This window comes from Salvelinus namaycush, chromosome 9, assembly GCF_016432855.1.
Source record: "Salvelinus namaycush isolate Seneca chromosome 9, SaNama_1.0, whole genome shotgun sequence".
Classification (NCBI taxonomy): domain Eukaryota; kingdom Metazoa; phylum Chordata; class Actinopteri; order Salmoniformes; family Salmonidae; genus Salvelinus; species Salvelinus namaycush.
Genome location: NC_052315.1, coordinates 3,793,648 through 3,813,764, shown reverse-complemented (window position 1 = coordinate 3,813,764; position 20,117 = coordinate 3,793,648). Strand labels below are relative to the sequence as shown.

General features: G+C 44.3%; 1 protein-coding gene across 1 annotated transcript in view; it reads left to right on the top strand.

The window, feature by feature from the left end:
• LOC120053621 (probable phospholipid-transporting ATPase VA) overlaps positions 1-20,117 on the top strand; it is a 59,658-nt gene that overhangs the window by 31,800 nt on the left and 7,741 nt on the right. Inside the window, exons 5-7 of the mRNA XM_039000763.1 lie at positions 4,632-4,708; positions 8,238-8,363; positions 11,096-11,296. Coding sequence (XP_038856691.1) covers positions 4,632-4,708; positions 8,238-8,363; positions 11,096-11,296 — 404 coding nt within the window. The remainder of the gene's footprint in view (positions 1-4,631; positions 4,709-8,237; positions 8,364-11,095; positions 11,297-20,117) is intronic.

Here is a 20,117-nt window from a genome sequence, read left to right as displayed (position 1 = left end):
TCAAGTTCCTCAACGCTGGCCATAGGTATGAGCCAGTCTAGTTCCTCAACGCTGGCCATAGGTATGTACCAGTCTAGCTCCTCAACGCTGGCCATAGGTATGTACCAGTCTAGCTCCTCAACGCTGGCCATAGGTATGAGCCAGTCTAGTTCCTCAACGCTGGCCATAGTTATGTCCCAGTCTAGTTCCTCAACGCTGGCCATAGGTATGTACCAGTCAAGTTCCTCAACGCTGGCCATAGGTATGAGCCAGTCTAGTTCCTCAACGCTGGCCATAGGTATGTACCAGTCAAGTTCCTCAACGCTGGCCATAGGTATGAGCCAGTCTAGTTCCTCAACGCTGGCCATAGGTATGTACCAGTCTAGCTCCTCAACGCAGGCCATAGGTATGTCCCAGTCTAGCTCCTCAACGCTGGCCATAGGTATGTACCAGTCTAGCTCCTCAACGCTGGCCATAGGTATGAGCCAGTCTAGCTCCTCAACGCTGGCCATAGGTATGTCCCAGTCTAGCTCCTCAACGCTGGCCATAGGTATGTACCAGTCTAGTTCCTCAACGCTGGCCATAGGTATGTACCAGTCTAGCTCCTCAACGCTGGCCATAGGTATGAGCCAGTCTAGTTCCTCAACGCTGGCCATAGTTATGTCCCAGTCTAGTTCCTCAACGCTGGCCATAGGTATGTACCAGTCAAGTTCCTCAACGCTGGCCATAGGTATGAGCCAGTCTAGTTCCTCAACGCTGGCCATAGGTATGTACCAGTCAAGTTCCTCAACGCTGGCCATAGGTATGTCCCAGTCTAGTTCCTCAACGCTGGCCATAGGTATGTCCCAGTCTAGTTCCTCAACGCTGGCCATAGGTATGTACCAGTCTAGTTCCTCAACGCTGGCCATAGGTATGTCCCAGTCTAGTTCCTCAACGCTGGCCATAGGTATGTCCCAGTCTAGTTCCTCAACGCTGGCCATAGGTATGTACCAGTCTAGCTCCTCAACGCTGGCCATAGGTATGTCCCAGTCTAGTTCCTCAACGCTGGCCATAGGTATGTCCCAGTCTAGTTCCTCAACGCTGGCCATAGGTATGTACCAGTCTAGCTCCTCAACGCTGGCCATAGGTATGTCCCAGTCTAGTTCCTCAACGCTGGCCATAGGTATGTCCCAGTCTAGTTCCTCAACGCTGGCCATAGGTATGTCCCAGTCTAGTTCCTCAACGCTGGCCATAGGTATGTCCCAGTCTAGTTCCTCAACGCTGGCCATAGGTATGAGCCAGTCTAGTTCCTCAACGCTGGCCATAGGTATGTCCCAGTCTAGTTCCTCAACGCTGGCCATAGGTATGTCCCAGTCTAGTTCCTCAACGCTGGCCATAGGTATGTCCCAGTCTAGTTCCTCAACGCTGGCCATAGGTATGTCCCAGTCTAGTTCCTCAACGCTGGCCATAGGTATGTCCCAGTCTAGTTCCTTAACGCTGGCCATAGGTATGTACCAGTCAAGTTCCTTAACGCTGGCCATAGGTATGTACCAGTCTAGCTCCTCAACGCTGGCCATAGGTATGTACCAGTCTAGTTCCTTAACGCTGGCCATAGGTATGTACCAGTCAAGTTCCTTAACGCTGGCCATAGGTATGTACCAGTCTAGCTCCTCAACGCTGGCCATAGGTATGTACCAGTCTAGCTCCTCAACGCTGGCCATAGGTATGAGCCAGTCTAGTTCCTCAACGCTGGCCATAGGTATGTGCCAGTCTAGCTCCTCAATGCTGGCCATAGGTATGTACCAGTCTAGCTCCTCAACGCTGGCCATAGGTATGTACCAGTCTAGCTCCTCAACGCTGGCCATAGGTATGTACCAGTCTAGCTCCTCAACGCTGGCCATAGGTATGTACCAGTCTAGCTCCTCAACGCTGGCCATAGGTATGTACCAGTCTAGCTCCTCAACGCTGGCAATAGGTATGTACCAGTCTAGCTCCTCAACGCTGGCCATAGGTATGTACCAGTCTAGCTCCTCAATGCTGGCCATAGGTATGTACCAGTCTAGCTCCTCAATGCTGGCCATAGGTATGTACCAGTCTAGCTCCTCAATGCTGGCCATAAGTATGTACCAGTCTAGTTCCTCAACGCTGGCCATAGGTATGTGCCAGTCTAGGTCCTCAACGCTGGCCATAGGTATGTGCCAGTCTAGGTCCTCAACGCTGGCCATAGGTATGAGCCAGTCTAGTTCCTCAACGCTGGCCATAGGTATGTGCCAGTCTAGCTCCTCAATGCTGGCCATAGGTATGTACCAGTCTAGCTCCTCAATGCTGGCCATAGGTATGTACCAGTCTAGTTCCTCAACGCTGGCCATAGGTATGTGCCAGTCTAGCTCCTCAATGCTGGCCATAGGTATGTGCCAGTCTAGTTCCTCAACTATTTTTTTATTTTTTTTTATTGAATGTTTAACGGTTACAGTGACACCTAATCATTCAAGGGTTTTTCTTTATTTTTACTATTTTCTACCTTGTAGAATAATAGTGAAGACATCAAAACTATGAAATAACACATATGGAATCATGTAGTAACCAAAAAAGTGTTAAACAAATCAACATATATTTCATATTTGAGATTCTTCAAATAGCGACCCTTTGCCTTGATGACAGCTTTGCACACTCTTGGCATTCTCTCATCAATGCATTTCCAACAGTCTTGAAGGAGTTCCCACATATGCTGAGCACTTGTTGGCTTCTTTTCCTTCACTCTGTGATCCAACTCATCCCAAACCATCTCAACTGGGTTGAGGTCGGGTGATTGTGGAGGGCAGGTCATCTGATCAGCACTACATCACTCTCCTTCTTGGTCAAATAGCCATTACACAGCCTGGAGGTGTGTTGGGTCATTGTCCTGTTGAAAACAAATGATGGGATGGCGTATCGCTGCTTCCTCTATGAAGCTGTAGTGTATTAGAGCTGACCGTGGAAACTGACTTACTGAGGTCTTCCCCTGTTTACTGACTGTTGTTACTGCTGCTGGTGGTCTTCCCCTGTTTACTGACTGTTGTTACTGGTGCTGCTGGTCTTCCCCTGTTTACTGACTGTTGTTGCTGGTGCTGGTGGTCTTCCCCTGTTTACTGACTGTTGTTGCTGCTGCTGGTGGTCTTCCCCTGTTTACTGACTGTTGTTACTGGTGCTGGTGGTCTTCCCCTGTTTACTGACTGTTGTTGCTGCTGCTGGTGGTCTTCCCCTGTTTACTGACTGTTGTTACTGGTGCTGGTGGTCTTCCCCTGTTTACTGACTGTTGTTACTGGTGCTGGTGGTCTTCCCCTGTTTACTGACTGTTGTTACTGGTGCTGGTGGTCTTCCCCTGTTTACTGACTGTTGTTGCTGGTGCTGGTGGTCTTCCCCTGTTTACTGACTGTTGTTACTGGTGCTGGTGGTATTAGTGGTGCTGGTGCTGGTGGTATTAGTGGTGGTGGTGCTGGTGGTATTAGTGCTGGTGGTGCTGGTGGTATTAGTGCTGGTGGTGCTGGTGGTATTAGTGGTGGTGGTGCTGGTGGTATTAGTGGTGGTGGTGCTGGTGGTATTAGTGGTGGTGGTGCTGGTGGTATTAGTGGTGGTGGTGCTGGTGGTATTAGTGGTGGTGGTGCTGGTGGTATTAGTGGTGGTGGTGCTGGTGGTATTAGTGGTGGTGCTGGTGCTGGTGGTATTAGTGGTGGTGGTGCTGGTGGTATTAGTGGTGGTGGTGCTGGTGGTATTAGTGGTGGTGCTGGTGCTGGTGGTATTAGTGGTGGTGGTGCTGGTGGTATTAGTGGTGGTGGTGCTGGTGGTATTAGTGGTGGTGGTGCTGGTGGTATTAGTGGTGGTGGTGGTATTAGTGGTGCTGGTGGTATTAGTGGTGCTGGTGGTATTAGTGGTGCTGGTGGTATTAGTGGTGCTGGTGGTATTAGTGGTGGTGGTGGTATTAGTGGTGGTGGTGGTATTAGTGGTGGTGGTGCTGGTGGTATTAGTGGTGGTGGTGCTGGTGGTATTAGTGGTGGTGGTGCTGGTGGTATTAGTGGTGGTGGTGCTGGTGGTATTAGTGGTGGTGGTGCTGGTGGTATTAGTGGTGGTGGTGCTGGTGGTATTAGTGGTGGTGGTGCTGGTGGTATTAGTGGTGGTGGTGCTGGTGGTATTAGTGGTGGTGGTGGTATTGGTGCTGGTGGTGCTGGTGGTATTGGTGCTGGTGGTATTGGTGCTGGTGGTATTGGTGCTGGTGGTATTGGTGCTGGTGGTATTGGTGCTGGTGGTATTGGTGCTGGTGGTATTAGTGGTGGTGGTGCTGGTGGTATTAGTGGTGGTGGTATTAGTGGTGGTGGTGCTGGTGGTATTAGTGGTGCTGGTGGTATTAGTGGTGGTGGTGGTATTAGTGGTGCTGGTGCTGGTGGTGCACTTGGGAAGCTCAGTTGTTTTTCTGTCATTGCTGTTTTAGCATTAAGGTGGAGTACAGAGGACAAAGGGTTTTGAGCTACTAGCACCTCTTACTGAATGTCTCTCTCCCTCCCTCATCTCCCCCCTCCTCTCTCCCCCTCCTCCCTCTCCCCCCTCCTCCCCCTCCCCCCCTCCCTCTCCCCATCCCTCTCCCTCTCCCCCCCTCCCCCTCACTCCCTCTCCCCCCCCCTCTATCTCATTAATCTCAGGTGATGGGGCTAATGATGTCAGCATGATTCAGGTGGCTGATGTGGGCGTCGGCATCTCAGGACAGGAGGGCATGCAGGTAAGGAGCAACATGAGCCGGGCCGTGATGCGGGGAGAGGATGGAGGGGGGATGGAGAGGGGGAGGTGGAGACAGAAGGGAGAGACTGATAGACAGTGAGAGCACGAGGAGTGGTAAAAGAGGGGGAGAGAAGGGAGGAGGAGAGATGGAGGAGATCCACAGAGGAAGAGAGGACAGAGGAGGAGAACCACAGAGGAGGAGAACCACAGAGGAAGAGAACCACAGAGGAGGAGAACCACAGAGGAGGAGAGGAGTGGATAAGGAGAGAGGACGGAGGAGGATATCCACAGAGGAGGATATAAAGGAATGAGGGACTGGATGAGGAAAGACAGGAGGAAGGGAGGGAACATGGTGGAACGGTTTTGACTTGAGGTTATTGTTTGTTAGGGGTGACAGGTAGGTTGTGACTACCAGAGAAAATATGGATTTCTCCTTTTGGTTTGAGAGGGAATGAGTGCAGTCTGGTCCATCAAGTCTACACCAATATAAAGGAATCATGTAAAAGTCAGTATGGATACACACTTTTCATAAACCCTTAAAACATTGGAAATAACTTCAAAACAAATGTGTTCTTTAGCGTGGGTTGTATTAGCACCATAAATGATCACAAACACATAATAATATAACAAATAATGAGCTCTGGTTCCTCCAGAAATGTCCTGTACCTCGGGCCTAAAAGATTCCGGCCCGGTAATGGAGTTCAGGGAACTCAAGTGACCTTAGTCACGCAACGTTTGTCCGTTCATACAAGTGTAGCGTAAACCCAGTCTCAAATCGTACAATCTAAATATCAAACTGTTTTACCACACAACCATAAAGAGTATCACATCTCAATACGTCTTCAACTACTACTGACCTCATAAATCATCACGGTATACATCACACTCAAGACAAATTAAATATCGTAGTCAGTCAGACAATCCGCCAACAGAGGAGAAAAGGCCATGAAGAACCAGCAGAGACCAACCGAGAGGTGTAATCCGAAGGAAGCAATGAGTGGATCCGATCCTGGTTAAACTTGAGACGAGGCTACAAAGTACACTTTTTTAAATACAACAAAACAAACGGAGTGAAGAGGAACGGAGGGTTGAACACTTCCTCTCTCGCACAACCACCATCACAAACCCCACTTTTGCACAGCTGATGCTATTTAATTGGGAATTAAAGGGGAAGCGTCCCATTGGAAGGAGAAGCACTATTTAATTGGGAATTAAAGGGGTAGCGTCCCATTGGAAGGAGAAGCACTATTTAATAGGGAATTAAAGGGGTAGCGTCCCATTGGAAGGAGAAGCACTATTTAATAGGGAATTAAAGGGGTAGCGTCCCATTGGAAGGAGAGGCACTATTTAATAGGGAATTAAAGGGGAAGCGTTCCATTGGAAGGAGAAGCACTATTTAATAGGGAATTAAAGGGGAAGCGTCCCATTGGAAGGAGAAGCACTATTTAATAGGGAATTAAAGGGGAAGCGTCCCATTGGAAGGAGAGGCACTATTTAATAGGGAATTAAAGGGGAAGCGTCCCATTGGAAGGAGAAGCACTATTTAATAGGGAATTAAAGGGGTAGCGTCCCATTGGAAGGAGAAGCACTATTTAATAGGGAATTAAAGGGGTAGCGTCCCATTGGAAGGAGAAGCACTATTTAATAGGGAATTAAAGGGGAAGCGTCCCATTGGAAGGAGAAGCACTATTTAATAGGGAATTAAAGGGGAAGCGTCCCATTGGAAGGAGAAGCACTATTTAATAGGGAATTAAAGGGGAAGCGTCCCATTGGAAGGAGAAGCACTATTTAATAGGGAATTAAAGGGGAAGCGTCCCATTGGAAGGAGAAGCACTATTTAATAGGGAATTAAAGGGGAAGCGTCCCATTGGAAGGAGAAGCACTATTTAATAGGGAATTAAAGGGGAAGCGTTCCATTGGAAGGAGAAGCACTATTTAATAGGGAATTAAAGGGGAAGCGTCCCATTGGAAGGAGAAGCACTATTTAATAGGGAATTAAAGGGGAAGCGTCCCATTGGAAGGAGAAGCACTATTTAATAGGGAATTAAAGGGGAAGCGTCCCATTGGAAGGAGAGGCACTATTTAATAGGGAATTAAAGGGGAAGCGTCCCATTGGAAGGAGAAGCACTATTTAATAGGGAATTAAAGGGGTAGCGTCCCATTGGAAGGAGAAGCACTATTTAATAGGGAATTAAAGGGGTAGCGTCCCATTGGAAGGAGAGGCACTATTTAATAGGGAATTAAAGGGGAAGCGTCCCATTGGAAGGAGAAGCACTATTTAATAGGGAATTAAAGGGGTAGCGTCCCATTGGAAGGAGAAGCACTATTTAATAGGGAATTAAAGGGGAAGCGTCCCATTGGAAGGAGAAGCACTATTTAATAGGGAATTAAAGGGGTAGCGTCCCATTGGAAGGAGAAGCACTATTTAATAGGGAATTAAAGGGGTAGCGTCCCATTGGAAGGAGAAGCACTATTTAATAGGGAATTAAAGGGGTAGCGTCCCATTGGAAGGAGAAGCACTATTTAATAGGGAATTAAAGGGGTAGCGTCCCATTGGAAGGAGAAGCACTATTTAATAGGGAATTAAAGGGGAAGCGTCCCATTGGAAGGAGAAGCACTGAGACGGTTCAGACATATTCAGGCCCGTCACAATGGATAGAAGGTAATGGAGACAGAAAAGGTGGTTTCTGTAGGAACAGAATAATAATTCTCTCTACTATTATTCTGACATTTCACATTTGTAAAATAACGTGGTGATCCTAACTGACCTAAGACAGAGAATTTTTACTAGTATTAAATGTCAGGAATTGTGAAAAACTGAGTTTAAATGTATTTGGCGATGGTGTGTGTAAACTTCCGACTTCAACTGTATGGGAGGTTATCAAAATTGGATTTGTTTTCGAATTCTTTGGGGGGGGGGGGGGTCTGTGTAATCTGAGGGAAATATGTGTCTCTAATATGGTCATACATTTGGCAGGAGGTTGAAACTAGATCCTAAAATCAGCAATGTGTTCGCCACCCCCAAAAAGCAGTGGTTCAAAGCTCGCGACCCCCCCACACACTAAAACATCCCAAAACAGCAGTTATCTATGGATATGTCCTTACATCCACATCTGTCGGCTCTGTCTCTCTCTCTCTCTCTCTCTCTCTCTCTCTCTCTCTCTCTCTCTCTCTCTGAGTATTGTGTGTCTCTCTCTCTCTCTCTCTCTCTCTCTCTCTCTCTCTCTCTCTCTCTCTCTCTCTCTCTGAGTATTGTCTCTCTCTCTCTCTCTCTGAGTATTGTGTGTGTGTCTCTCTCTCTCTCTGAGTATCGTCTCTCTCTCTCTCTCTCTCTCTCTCTGAGTATCGTCTCTCTCTCTCTCTCTCTCTCTCTCTGAGTATCGTGTCTCTCTCTCTCTCTCTCTCTCTCTGAGTATTGTGTGTGTGTCTCTCTCTCTCTCTCTCTGAGTATTGTGTGTCTCTCTCTCTCTCTGAGTATTGTGTGTCTCTCTCTCTCTCTCTCTCTCTGAGTATTGTGTCTCTCTCTACAGGCTGTGATGGCTAGCGACTTTGCCCTACCGCGGTTCCGGAACCTTCAGAAGCTCCTGCTGGTTCATGGTCACTGGTGTTACTCCAGACTGGCCAACATGATACTCTACTTCTTCTACAAGAATGCTGTGAGTCTCTCACACACACACACACCAACAGCTAAAAGTAATGGTTGGCCTTGCGATCGTCTGCTGGGGGTCAAACAGTGGGGATTCAACATGTAGAACAGTCAGGAAATGAACAGAAAATGACTGCTGATGTTTGGTGGTCAAAGAAATGTATCACAATTCCAGTGAGTCAGAAGTTTACATACACAAAGTTGACTGTGTCTTTAAACAGCTTGGAAAATTCCAGAAAAAGATGTCATGGCTTTAGAAGCTTCTGATATGCTAATTGACATCATTTGAGTCAATTGGAGGTGTACCTGTGGATGTATTTCAAGGCCTACCTTCAAACTCAGTGCCTCTTTGCTTGACATCATGGGAAAATCAAAAGAAATCAGCCAAGACCTCAGAAAAGAAATTGTAGACCTCCAAAAGTCTGGTTCATCCTTGGGAGCAATTTCCAAACACCTGAAGGTACCACGTTTATCTGTACAAACAATAGTACGCAAGTATAAACACCATGGGACCACGCAGCCGTCATGCAGCTCAGGAAGGAGACGCATTCTGTCTCCTAGAGATGAACGTACTTTGGTGCGTGTGGGCAGAACTGAAAAAGCGTGTGCGAGCAAGGAGGCCTACAAACATGACTCAGTTACACCAGTTCTGTCAGGAAGAATGGCCAAAATTCACCCAATTTATTGTGGGAAGCTTGTGGAAGGCTACCCAAAACGTTTGACCCAAGTTAAACAATTTAAAGTCAATGCTACCAAATACTAATTGAGTGTATGTAAACTTCTAACCCACTGGGAATGTGATGAAAGAAATAAAAATGACATTTCACATTCTTAAAATAAAGTGGTGATCCTAACTGACCTAAGAAAGGGAATCATTACTAGAATTAAATGTCAGGAATTGTGAAAAACTGAGTTTAAATCTATTTGGCGAAGGTGTATGTAAACTTCTGACTTCAACTGTATGTGTATTTTTGGCCCTGTTTTTAACAACCTACACTAAATCAACTTGGCTTGGTATGGCGATCAGGTATTGAATGTTCAACTGTACATAGTTATACAGGTTCACATACAGAACAGATCCTCGTCATAAAGAACATTGAATAAACAGACATCGAAACAGCCAACATCATCAGGCTTGATAAATGAGCTGCAGTTCTGGAATTTTCTCTAAAGATACACATATTTCTACACATGTGCAGGATCCGCTGGGCTCTTCCCCCTCTCTGAGTCCAGGATCCGCTGGGCTCTTCCCCCTCTCTGAGTCCAGGATCCGCTGGGCTCTTCCCCCTCTCTGAGTCCAGGATCCGCTGGGCTCTTCCCCCTCTCTGAGTCCAGGATCCGCTGGGCTCTTCCCCCTCTCTGAGTCCAGGATCCGCTGGGCTCTTCCCCCTCTCTGAGTCCAGGATCCGCTGGGCTCTTCCCCCTCTCTGAGTCCAGGATCCGCTGGGCTCTTCCCCCTCTCTGAGTCCAGGATCCGCTAGTATATCAACAAGCAAGATACAGACAGCCAGTCAGTAGCGATTTAATGGGCAAACATTGGCTTATTGGGAGGCAGTTGTTTTTTCAGCAAACCTGGCTATGGCAGCGGTGATGACATCGCCCTGTTAGTTTTGCTCCAATGTGTAGACTGCGTCTTGCTTGTACTACAGCAATATCCGTTAAAACAGCCTTCATACAGTGTGTATATATATATTTTTTTATTTTTTTGGGGGGGGGGGGATTTTGGTTTAAATCTCCCAAGTTTTTATTTGATTTCAGCTGTTCATCATGTTGATCAAACTGGTTTCAGGTTCAGAAGAGAAGTAAATAAAAAATAATAATTAATAATTATTATTTAATAATAATAACGTTCAGAAATATAAGGCAGACGTATACAGTACCAGTCAACCGTTTGGACACACCTACTCATTCCAGGGTTTTTCTTTATTTTTACTATTTTCTACATTGTAGAATAATAGTGAAGACATCAACACTATGAAATAACACATATGGAATCATGTAGTAACCAAAAAAGTGTTAAACAAATCTAAATATAGTTTATATTTGAAATTCTTCAAATAGCCACCCTTTTTGCCTTGATGACAGCTTTGCACACGCTTGGCATTCTCTCAACCAGCTTCATGGGGTAGTCACCTGGAATGCATTTCAATTAACAGGTGTGCCTTGTTAAATTGTGGAATTTCTTTCCTCCTTAATGGGTTTGAGCCAATCAGTTGTGTTGTGGCCCTATACAGCTCGTTGAGAGCCAGCATTTGTTTTTCGTTTCCTTGCATACAGAATATTACAAAACGGTTCATTCTGGTCTTTGTTTTTCTCTGATATTTTGTTGTATTATTATTTTGAGTGTCAGCCCGATACAGGTACAGGAATGTATGAAATATGAATATATCTGAATGTTGTACCTGTAACACGCTTCTGTAAAATGACAAACTAAATCAAAAGTTGGTCACACAAAAAAAAGGCTCAAATTAGAAATATACTTCTGAATTTGTGACTGGGCCGAGACTGCAGTGGTACCATGAAAGAGCTGTACATTTATTTCTAGCCCACAGACTGAACAGCTGTAGAACCAATGTCAGTCGACTCATCTCCCTGCCTCTCTCCTTCCCTCTCTCTCTCCTTCCCTCTATTCCTCTCCTTCTCTAACCCCTCTCCCTCCCTACCTCTCTCCCTCCCTACCTCTCTCCCTCCCTACCTCTCTCCCTCCCTCTCTCTCTCCATCTCCCTCTCTGTCCTCCCCAGATGTTCGTAGCTCTGATCTTCTGGTACCAGTTCTACTGTGGTTTCTCTGGGTCAGCCATGATAGACCAGTGGTATCTGATCTTCTTCAACCTCATGTTCTCTGCCTTCCCTCAACTCATCACCGGAACCCTGGATAAAGATGTGTCCTCAGAGACCCTCCAAGAACTGCCTCAGCTCTACATGAACGGACAGAACTCAGAGGTGTTAATGACGAGTGATAGATGATATCAACAACTATTGGATATGGTGTTAATGACTAGTGATAGAGGATATGGTGTTAATGACTAGTGATAGAGGATATGGTGTTAATGACTAGTGATAGAGGATATGGTGTTAATGACTAGTGATAGATGATAGGGTGTTAATGACTAGTGACAGAGGATATGGTGTTAATGACTAGTGATAGAGGATATGGTGTTAATGACTAGTGATAGAGGATATGGTGTTAATGACTAGTGATAGAGGATATGGTGTTAATGACTAGTGACAGAGGATATGGTGTTAATGACTAGTGACAGAGGATATGGTGTTAATGACTAGTGATAGATGATATGGTGTTAATGACTAGTGATAGATGATATGGTGTTAATGACTAGTGATAGAGGATATGGTGTTAATGACTAGTGATAGAGGATATGGTGTTAATGACGAGTGACAGGTGATATGGTGTTAATGACTAGTGACAGAGGATATGGTGTTAATGACTAGTGATAGAGGATATGGTGTTAATGACTAGTGATAGAGGATATGGTGTTAATGACTAGTGATAGAGGATATGGTGTTAACGACTAGTGATAGAGGATATGGTGTTAATGACTAGTGATCGAGGATATGGTGTTAATGACTAGTGATAGATGATATGGTGTTAATGACCAGTGATAGATGATATGGTGTTAATGACTAGTGATAGAGGATATGGTGTTAATGACTAGTGATAGAGGATATGGTGTTAATGACTAGTGACAGAGGATATGGTGTTAATGACTAGTGATAGAGGATATGGTGTTAATGACTAGTGATAGAGGATATGGTGTTAATGACTAGTGATAGAGGATATGGGGTTAATGACTAGTGATCGAGGATATGGTGTTAATGACTAGTGATAGAGGATATGGTGTTAATGCCCAGTGATAGATGATATGGTGTTAATGACTAGTGATAGAGGATATGGTGTTAATGACTAGTGATAGAGGATATGGTGTTAATGACTAGTGATAGAGGATATGGTGTTAATGACTAGTGATAGATGATATGGTGTTAATGACCAGTGATAGATGATATGGTGTTAATGACTAGTGATAGAGGATATGGTGTTAATGACTAGTGATAGAGGATATGGTGTTAATGACTAGTGACAGAGGATATGGTGTTAATGACTAGTGATAGAGGATATGGTGTTAATGACTAGTGATAGAGGATATGGTGTTAATGACTAGTGATAGAGGATATGGGGTTAATGACTAGTGATCGAGGATATGGTGTTAATGACTAGTGATAGAGGATATGGTGTTAATGCCCAGTGATAGATGATATGGTGTTAATGACTAGTGATAGAGGATATGGTGTTAATGACTAGTGATAGAGGATATGGTGTTAATGACTAGTGATAGAGGATATGGTGTTAATGACTAGTGACAGAGGATATGGTGTTAATGACTAGTGACAGAGGATATGGTGTTAATGACTAGTGACAGATGATATGGTGTTAATGACTAGTGATAGAGGATATGGTGTTAATGACTAGTGATAGAGGATATGGTGTTAATGACTAGTGATAGAGGATATGGTGTTAATGACTAGTGATAGAGGATATGGTGTTAATGACTAGTGATAGAGGATATGGTGTTAATGACTAGTGACAGAGGATATGGTGTTAATGACTAGTGACAGAGGATATGGTGTTAATGACTAGTGATAGAGGATATGGTGTTAATGACTAGTGATAGAGGATATGGTGTTAATGACTAGTGACAGAGGATATGGTGTTAATGACTAGTGACAGAGGATATGGTTTTAATGACTAGTGACAGAGGATATGGTGTTAATGACTAGTGATAGAGGATATGGTGTTAATGACCAGTGATAGAGGATATGGTGTTAATGACTAGTGATAGAGGATATGGTGTTAATGACCAGTGACAGAGGATATGGTGTTAATGACCAGTGACAGAGGATATGGTGTTAATGACTAGTGATAGAGGATATGGTGTTAATGACTAGTGACAGAGGATATGGTGTTAATGACTAGTGATAGAGGATATGGTGTTAATGACTAGTGATAGAGGATATGGTGTTAATGACTAGTGACAGAGGATATGGTGTTAATGACTAGTGACAGAGGATATGGTGTTAATGACTAGTGATAGAGGATATGGTGTTAATGACCAGTGACAGAGGATATGGTGTTAATGACCAGTGATAGATGATATGGTGTTAATGACCAGTGATAGATGATATGGTGTTAATGACTAGTGATAGAGGATATGGTGTTAATGACTAGTGATAGAGGATATGGTGTTAATGACTAGTGACAGAGGATATGGTGTTAATGACTAGTGACAGAGGATATGGTGTTAATGACCAGTGATAGAGGATATGGTGTTAATGACTAGTGATAGAGGATATGGTGTTAATGACTAGTGACAGAGGATATGGTGTTAATGACTAGTGATAGAGGATATGGTGTTAATGACTAGTGATAGAGGATATGGTGTTAATGACTAGTGACAGATGATATGGTGTTAATGACTAGTGATAGAGGATATGGTGTTAATGACTAGTGATAGAGGATATGGTGTTAATGACTAGTGATAGAGGATATGGTGTTAATGACTAGTGATAGAGGATATGGTGTTAATGACTAGTGATAGAGGATATGGTGTTAATGACTAGTGATAGAGGATATGGTGTTAATGACTAGTGATAGAGGATATGGTGTTAATGACTAGTGATAGAGGATATGGTGTTAATGACTAGTGATAGAGGATATGGTGTTAATGACTAGTGATAGAGGATATGGTGTTAATGACTACTGATAGAGGATATGGTGTTAATGACTAGTGACAGATTAGAACTACGTCAGCTCTACATGAACGGACAGAACTCAGAGGTTCCGAACAGCCGTGTTAATGTGTAAAGTAAATAGATAATAATAATAATTATCTAATAATAGATAATGTCAATATATTTGTTTATAACTAGTGACTAGATAACATGGATATATAATTAAGATATTTTATGATATTGTTATTATCTTGTCTGGTATCTATTAACATATGTTAACTTATGGACGAGTCTATGATAGAACTCATAGAGCTGACTGTGGTCCGTCAGGGACACCATTACCCAGCTGGCTGTGGTCCAATAGGGACACCATTACCCAGCTGGCTGTGGTCCAACAGGGACACCATTACCCAGCTGCCTGTGGTCCGTCAGGGACACCATTACCCAGCTGGCTGTGGTCCGTCAGGGACACCATTACCCAGCTGGCTGTGGTCCAACAGGGACACCATACCCAGCTGCCTGTGGTCAAACAGGGACACCATTACCCAGCTGGCTGTGGTCCAACAGGGACACCATTACCCAGCTGGCTGTGGTCCAACAGGGACACCATTACCCAGCTGGCTGTGGTCCGTCAGGGACACCATTACCCAGCTGGCTGTGGTCCAACAGGGACACCATTACCCAGCTGGCTGTGGTCCAACAGGGACACCATTACCCAGCTGGCTGTGGTCCAACAGGGACACCATTACCCAGCTGCCTGTGGTCCAACAGGGACACCATTACCCAGCTGGCTGTGGTCCAACAGGGACACCATTACCCAGCTGGCTGTGGTCCAACAGGGACACCATTACCCAGCTGGCTGTGGTCCAACAGGGACACCATTACCCAGCTGCCTGTGGTCCAACAGGGACACCATTACCCAGCTGCCTGTGGTCCAACAGGGACACCATTACCCAGCTGGCTGTGGTCCAACAGGGACACCATTACCCAGCTGGCTGTGGTCCAACAGGGACACCATTACCCAGCTGGCTGTGGTCCAACAGGGACACCATTACCCAGCTGGCTGTGGTCCAACAGGGACACCATTACCCAGCTGGCTGTGGTCCAACAGGGACACCATTACCCAGCTGGCTGTGGTCCAACAGGGACACCATTACCCAGCTGGCTGTGGTCCAACAGGGACACCATTACCCAGCTGCCTGTGGTCCAACAGGGACACCATTACCCAGCTGGCTGTGGTCCAACAGGGACACCATTACCCAGCTGCCTGTGGTCCAACAGGGACACCATTACCCAGCTGCCTGTGGTCCAACAGGGACACCATTACCCAGCTGGCTGTGGTCCAACAGGGACACCATTACCCAGCTGGCTGTGGTCCAACAGGGACACCATTACCCAGCTGGCTGTGGTCCAACAGGGACACCATTACCCAGCTGGCTGTGGTCCAACAGGGACACCATTACCCAGCTGGCTGTGGTCCAACAGGGACACCATTACCCAGCTGCCTGTGGTCCAACAGGGACACCATTACCCAGCTGCCTGTGGTCCAACAGGGACACCATTACCCAGCTGCCTGTGGTCCAACAGGGACACCATTACCCCGCTGGCTGGGGTCCAACAGGGACACCATTACCCAGCTGGCTGGGGTCCAACAGGGACACCATTACCCAGCTGGCTGTGGTCCAACAGGGACACCATTACCCAGCTGGCTGTGGTCCAACAGGGACACCATTACCCAGCTGCCTGTGGTCCAACAGGGACACCATTACCCAGCTGCCTGTGGTCCAACAGGGACACCATTACCCAGCTGCCTGTGGTCCAACAGGGACACCATTACCCAGCTGCCTGTGGTCCAACAGGGACACCATTACCCAGCTGCCTGTGGTCCAACAGGGACACCATTACCCAGCTGGCTGTGGTCCAACAGGGACACCATTACCCAGCTGGCTGTGGTCCAACAGGGACACCATTACCCAGCTGGCTGTGGTCCAACAGGGACACCATTACCCAGCTGCCTGTGGTCCAACAGGGACACCATTACCCAGCTGCCTGTGGTCCAACAGGGACACCATTACCCAGCTGCCTGTGGTCCAACAGGGACACCATTACCCAGCTGGCTGTGGTCCAACAGGGACACCATTACCCAGCTGGCTGTGGTCCAACAGGGACTCCATTACCCATAATGCTCATGTGTTTGTGTTTCAGGAATACAAGCCATATATGTTCTGGATGACCATGATAGATGCCTTCTACCAAAGCCTGGTCTGCTTCTTTATACCCTACTTTGTGAGTTGGGATTGGTTACTTTATACCTTACTGTGTGAGTTAGGATTGGTTTCTTTATACCCTACTGTGTGAGTTAGGATTGGTTTCTTTATACCCTACTGTGTGAGTTAGGATTGGTTACTTTATACCCTACTGTGTGAGTTAGGATTGGTTACTTTATACCTTACTGTGTGAGTTAGGATTGGTTACTTTATACCCTACTGTGTGAGTTAGGATTGGTTTCTTTATACCTTACTGTGTGAGTTAGGATTGGTTTCTTTATACCCTACTGTGTGAGTTAGGATTGGTTACTTTATACCTTACTGTGTGTTAGGATTGGTTACTTTATACCTTACTGTGTGAGTTAGGATTGGTTTCTTTATACCTTACTGTGTGAGTTAGGATTGGTTTCTTTATACCCTACTGTGTGAGTTAGGATTGGTTACTTTATACCCTACTGTGTGAGTTAGGATTGGTTACTTTATACCTTACTGTGTGAGTTAGGATTGGTTTCTTTATACCTTACTGTGTGAGTTAGGATTGGTTTCTTTATACCTTACTGTGTGAGTTAGGATTGGTTTCTTTATACCTTACTGTGTGAGTTAGGATTGGTTTCTTTATACCTTACTGTGTGAGTTAGGATTGGTTACTTTATACCGTACTGTGTGTTAGGATTGGTTACTTTATACCTTACTGTGTGAGTTAGGATTGGTTTCTTTATACCTTACTGTGTGAGTTAGGATTGGTTTCTTTATACCCTACTGTGTGAGTTAGGATTGGTTTCTTTATACCTTACTGTGTGAGTTAGGATTGGTTTCTTTATACCCTACTGTGTGAGGATTGGTTACTGTATACCTTACTGTGTGAGTTAGGATTGGTTTCTTTATACCCTACTGTGTGAGTTAGGATTGGTTTCTTTATACCTTACTGTGTGAGGATTGGTTACTGTATACCTTACTGTGTGAGTTAGGATTGGTTTCTTTATACCCTACTGTGTGAGTTAGGATTGGTTACTTTATACCCTACTGTGTGAGTTAGGATTGGTTTCTTTATACCCTACTGTGTGAGTTAGGATTGGTTTCTTTATACCCTACTGTGTGAGTTAGGATTGGTTTCTTTATACCTTACTGTGTGAGTTAGGATTGGTTACTTTATACCTTACTGTGTGAGTTAGGATTGGTTACTTTATACCTTACTGTGTAAGTTAGGATTGGTTTCTTTATACCCTACTGTGTGAGTTAGGATTGGTTTCTTTATACCTTACTGTGTGAGTTAGGATTGGTTTCTTTATACCTTACTGTGTGAGTTAGGATTGGTTTCTTTATACCCTACTGTGTGAGTTAGGATTGGTTACTGTATACCTTACTGTGTGAGTTAGGATTGGTTTCTTTATACCCTACTGTGTGAGTTAGGATTGGTTTCTTTATACCTTACTGTGTGAGTTAGGATTGGTTACTTTATACCCTACTGTGTGAGTTAGGATTGGTTTCTTTATACCTTACTGTGTGAGTTAGGATTGGTTTCTTTATACCCTACTGTGTGAGTTAGGATTGGTTACTTTATACCTTACTGTGTGTTAGGATTGGTTACTTTATACCTTACTGTGTGAGTTAGGATTGGTTTCTTTATACCTTACTGTGTGAGTTAGGATTGGTTTCTTTATACCCTACTGTGTGAGTTAGGATTGGTTACTTTATACCCTACTGTGTGAGTTAGGATTGGTTTCTTTATACCTTACTGTGTGAGTTAGGATTGGTTTCTTTATACCTTACTGTGTGAGTTAGGATTGGTTTCTTTATACCTTACTGTGTGAGTTAGGATTGGTTTCTTTATACCTTACTGTGTGAGTTAGGATTGGTTACTTTATACCTTACTGTGTGTTAGGATTGGTTACTTTATACCTTACTGTGTGAGTTAGGATTGGTTTCTTTATACCTTACTGTGTGAGTTAGGATTGGTTTCTTTATACCCTACTGTGTGAGTTAGGATTGGTTTCTTTATACCTTACTGTGTGAGTTAGGATTGGTTTCTTTATACCTTACTGTGTGAGTTAGGATTGGTTTCTTTATACCTTACTGTGTGAGTTAGGATTGGTTTCTTTATACCCTACTGTGTGAGTTAGGATTGGTTTCTTTATACCTTACTGTGTGAGTTAGGATTGGTTTCTTTATACCCTACTGTGTGAGTTAGGATTGGTTACTTTATACCTTACTGTGTGAGTTAGGATTGGTTACTTTATACCCTACTGTGTGAGTTAGGATTGGTTTCTTTATACCTTACTGTGTGAGTTAGGATTGGTTTCTTTATACCCTACTGTGTGAGTTAGGATTGGTTTCTTTATACCCTACTGTGTGAGTTAGGATTGGTTACTTTATACCTTACTGTGTGAGTTAGGATTGGTTTCTTTATACCTTACTGTGTGAGTTAGGATTGGTTTCTTTATACCCTACTGTGTGAGTTAGGATTGGTTACTTTATACCCTACTGTGTGAGTTAGGATTGGTTACTTTATACCTTACTGTGTGAGTTAGGATTGGTTTCTTTATACCTTACTGTGTGAGTTAGGATTGGTTTCTTTATACCTTACTGTGTGAGTTAGGATTGGTTTCTTTATACCTTACTGTGTGAGTTAGGATTGGTTTCTTTATACCTTACTGTGTGAGTTAGGATTGGTTACTTTATACCGTACTGTGTGTTAGGATTGGTTACTTTATACCTTACTGTGTGAGTTAGGATTGGTTTCTTTATACCTTACTGTGTGAGTTAGGATTGGTTTCTTTATACCCTACTGTGTGAGTTAGGATTGGTTTCTTTATACCTTACTGTGTGAGTTAGGATTGGTTTCTTTATACCCTACTGTGTGAGGATTGGTTACTGTATACCTTACTGTGTGAGTTAGGATTGGTTTCTTTATACCCTACTGTGTGAGTTAGGATTGGTTTCTTTATACCTTACTGTGTGAGGATTGGTTACTGTATACCTTACTGTGTGAGTTAGGATTGGTTTCTTTATACCCTACTGTGTGAGTTAGGATTGGTTACTTTATACCCTACTGTGTGAGTTAGGATTGGTTTCTTTATACCCTACTGTGTGAGTTAGGATTGGTTTCTTTATACCCTACTGTGTGAGTTAGGATTGGTTTCTTTATACCTTACTGTGTGAGTTAGGATTGGTTACTTTATACCTTACTGTGTGAGTTAGGATTGGTTTCTTTATACCCTACTGTGTGAGTTAGGATTGGTTTCTTTATACCTTACTGTGTGAGTTAGGATTGGTTTCTTTATACCTTACTGTGTGAGTTAGGATTGGTTTCTTTATACCCTACTGTGTGAGTTAGGATTGGTTACTGTATACCTTACTGTGTGAGTTAGGATTGGTTTCTTTATACCCTACTGTGTGAGTTAGGATTGGTTTCTTTATACCTTACTGTGTGAGTTAGGATTGGTTACTTTATACCCTACTGTGTGAGTTAGGATTGGTTTCTTTATACCTTACTGTGTGAGTTAGGATTGGTTTCTTTATACCCTACTGTGTGAGTTAGGATTGGTTACTTTATACCTTACTGTGTGTTAGGATTGGTTACTTTATACCTTACTGTGTGAGTTAGGATTGGTTTCTTTATACCTTACTGTGTGAGTTAGGATTGGTTTCTTTATACCCTACTGTGTGAGTTAGGATTGGTTACTTTATACCCTACTGTGTGAGTTAGGATTGGTTTCTTTATACCTTACTGTGTGAGTTAGGATTGGTTTCTT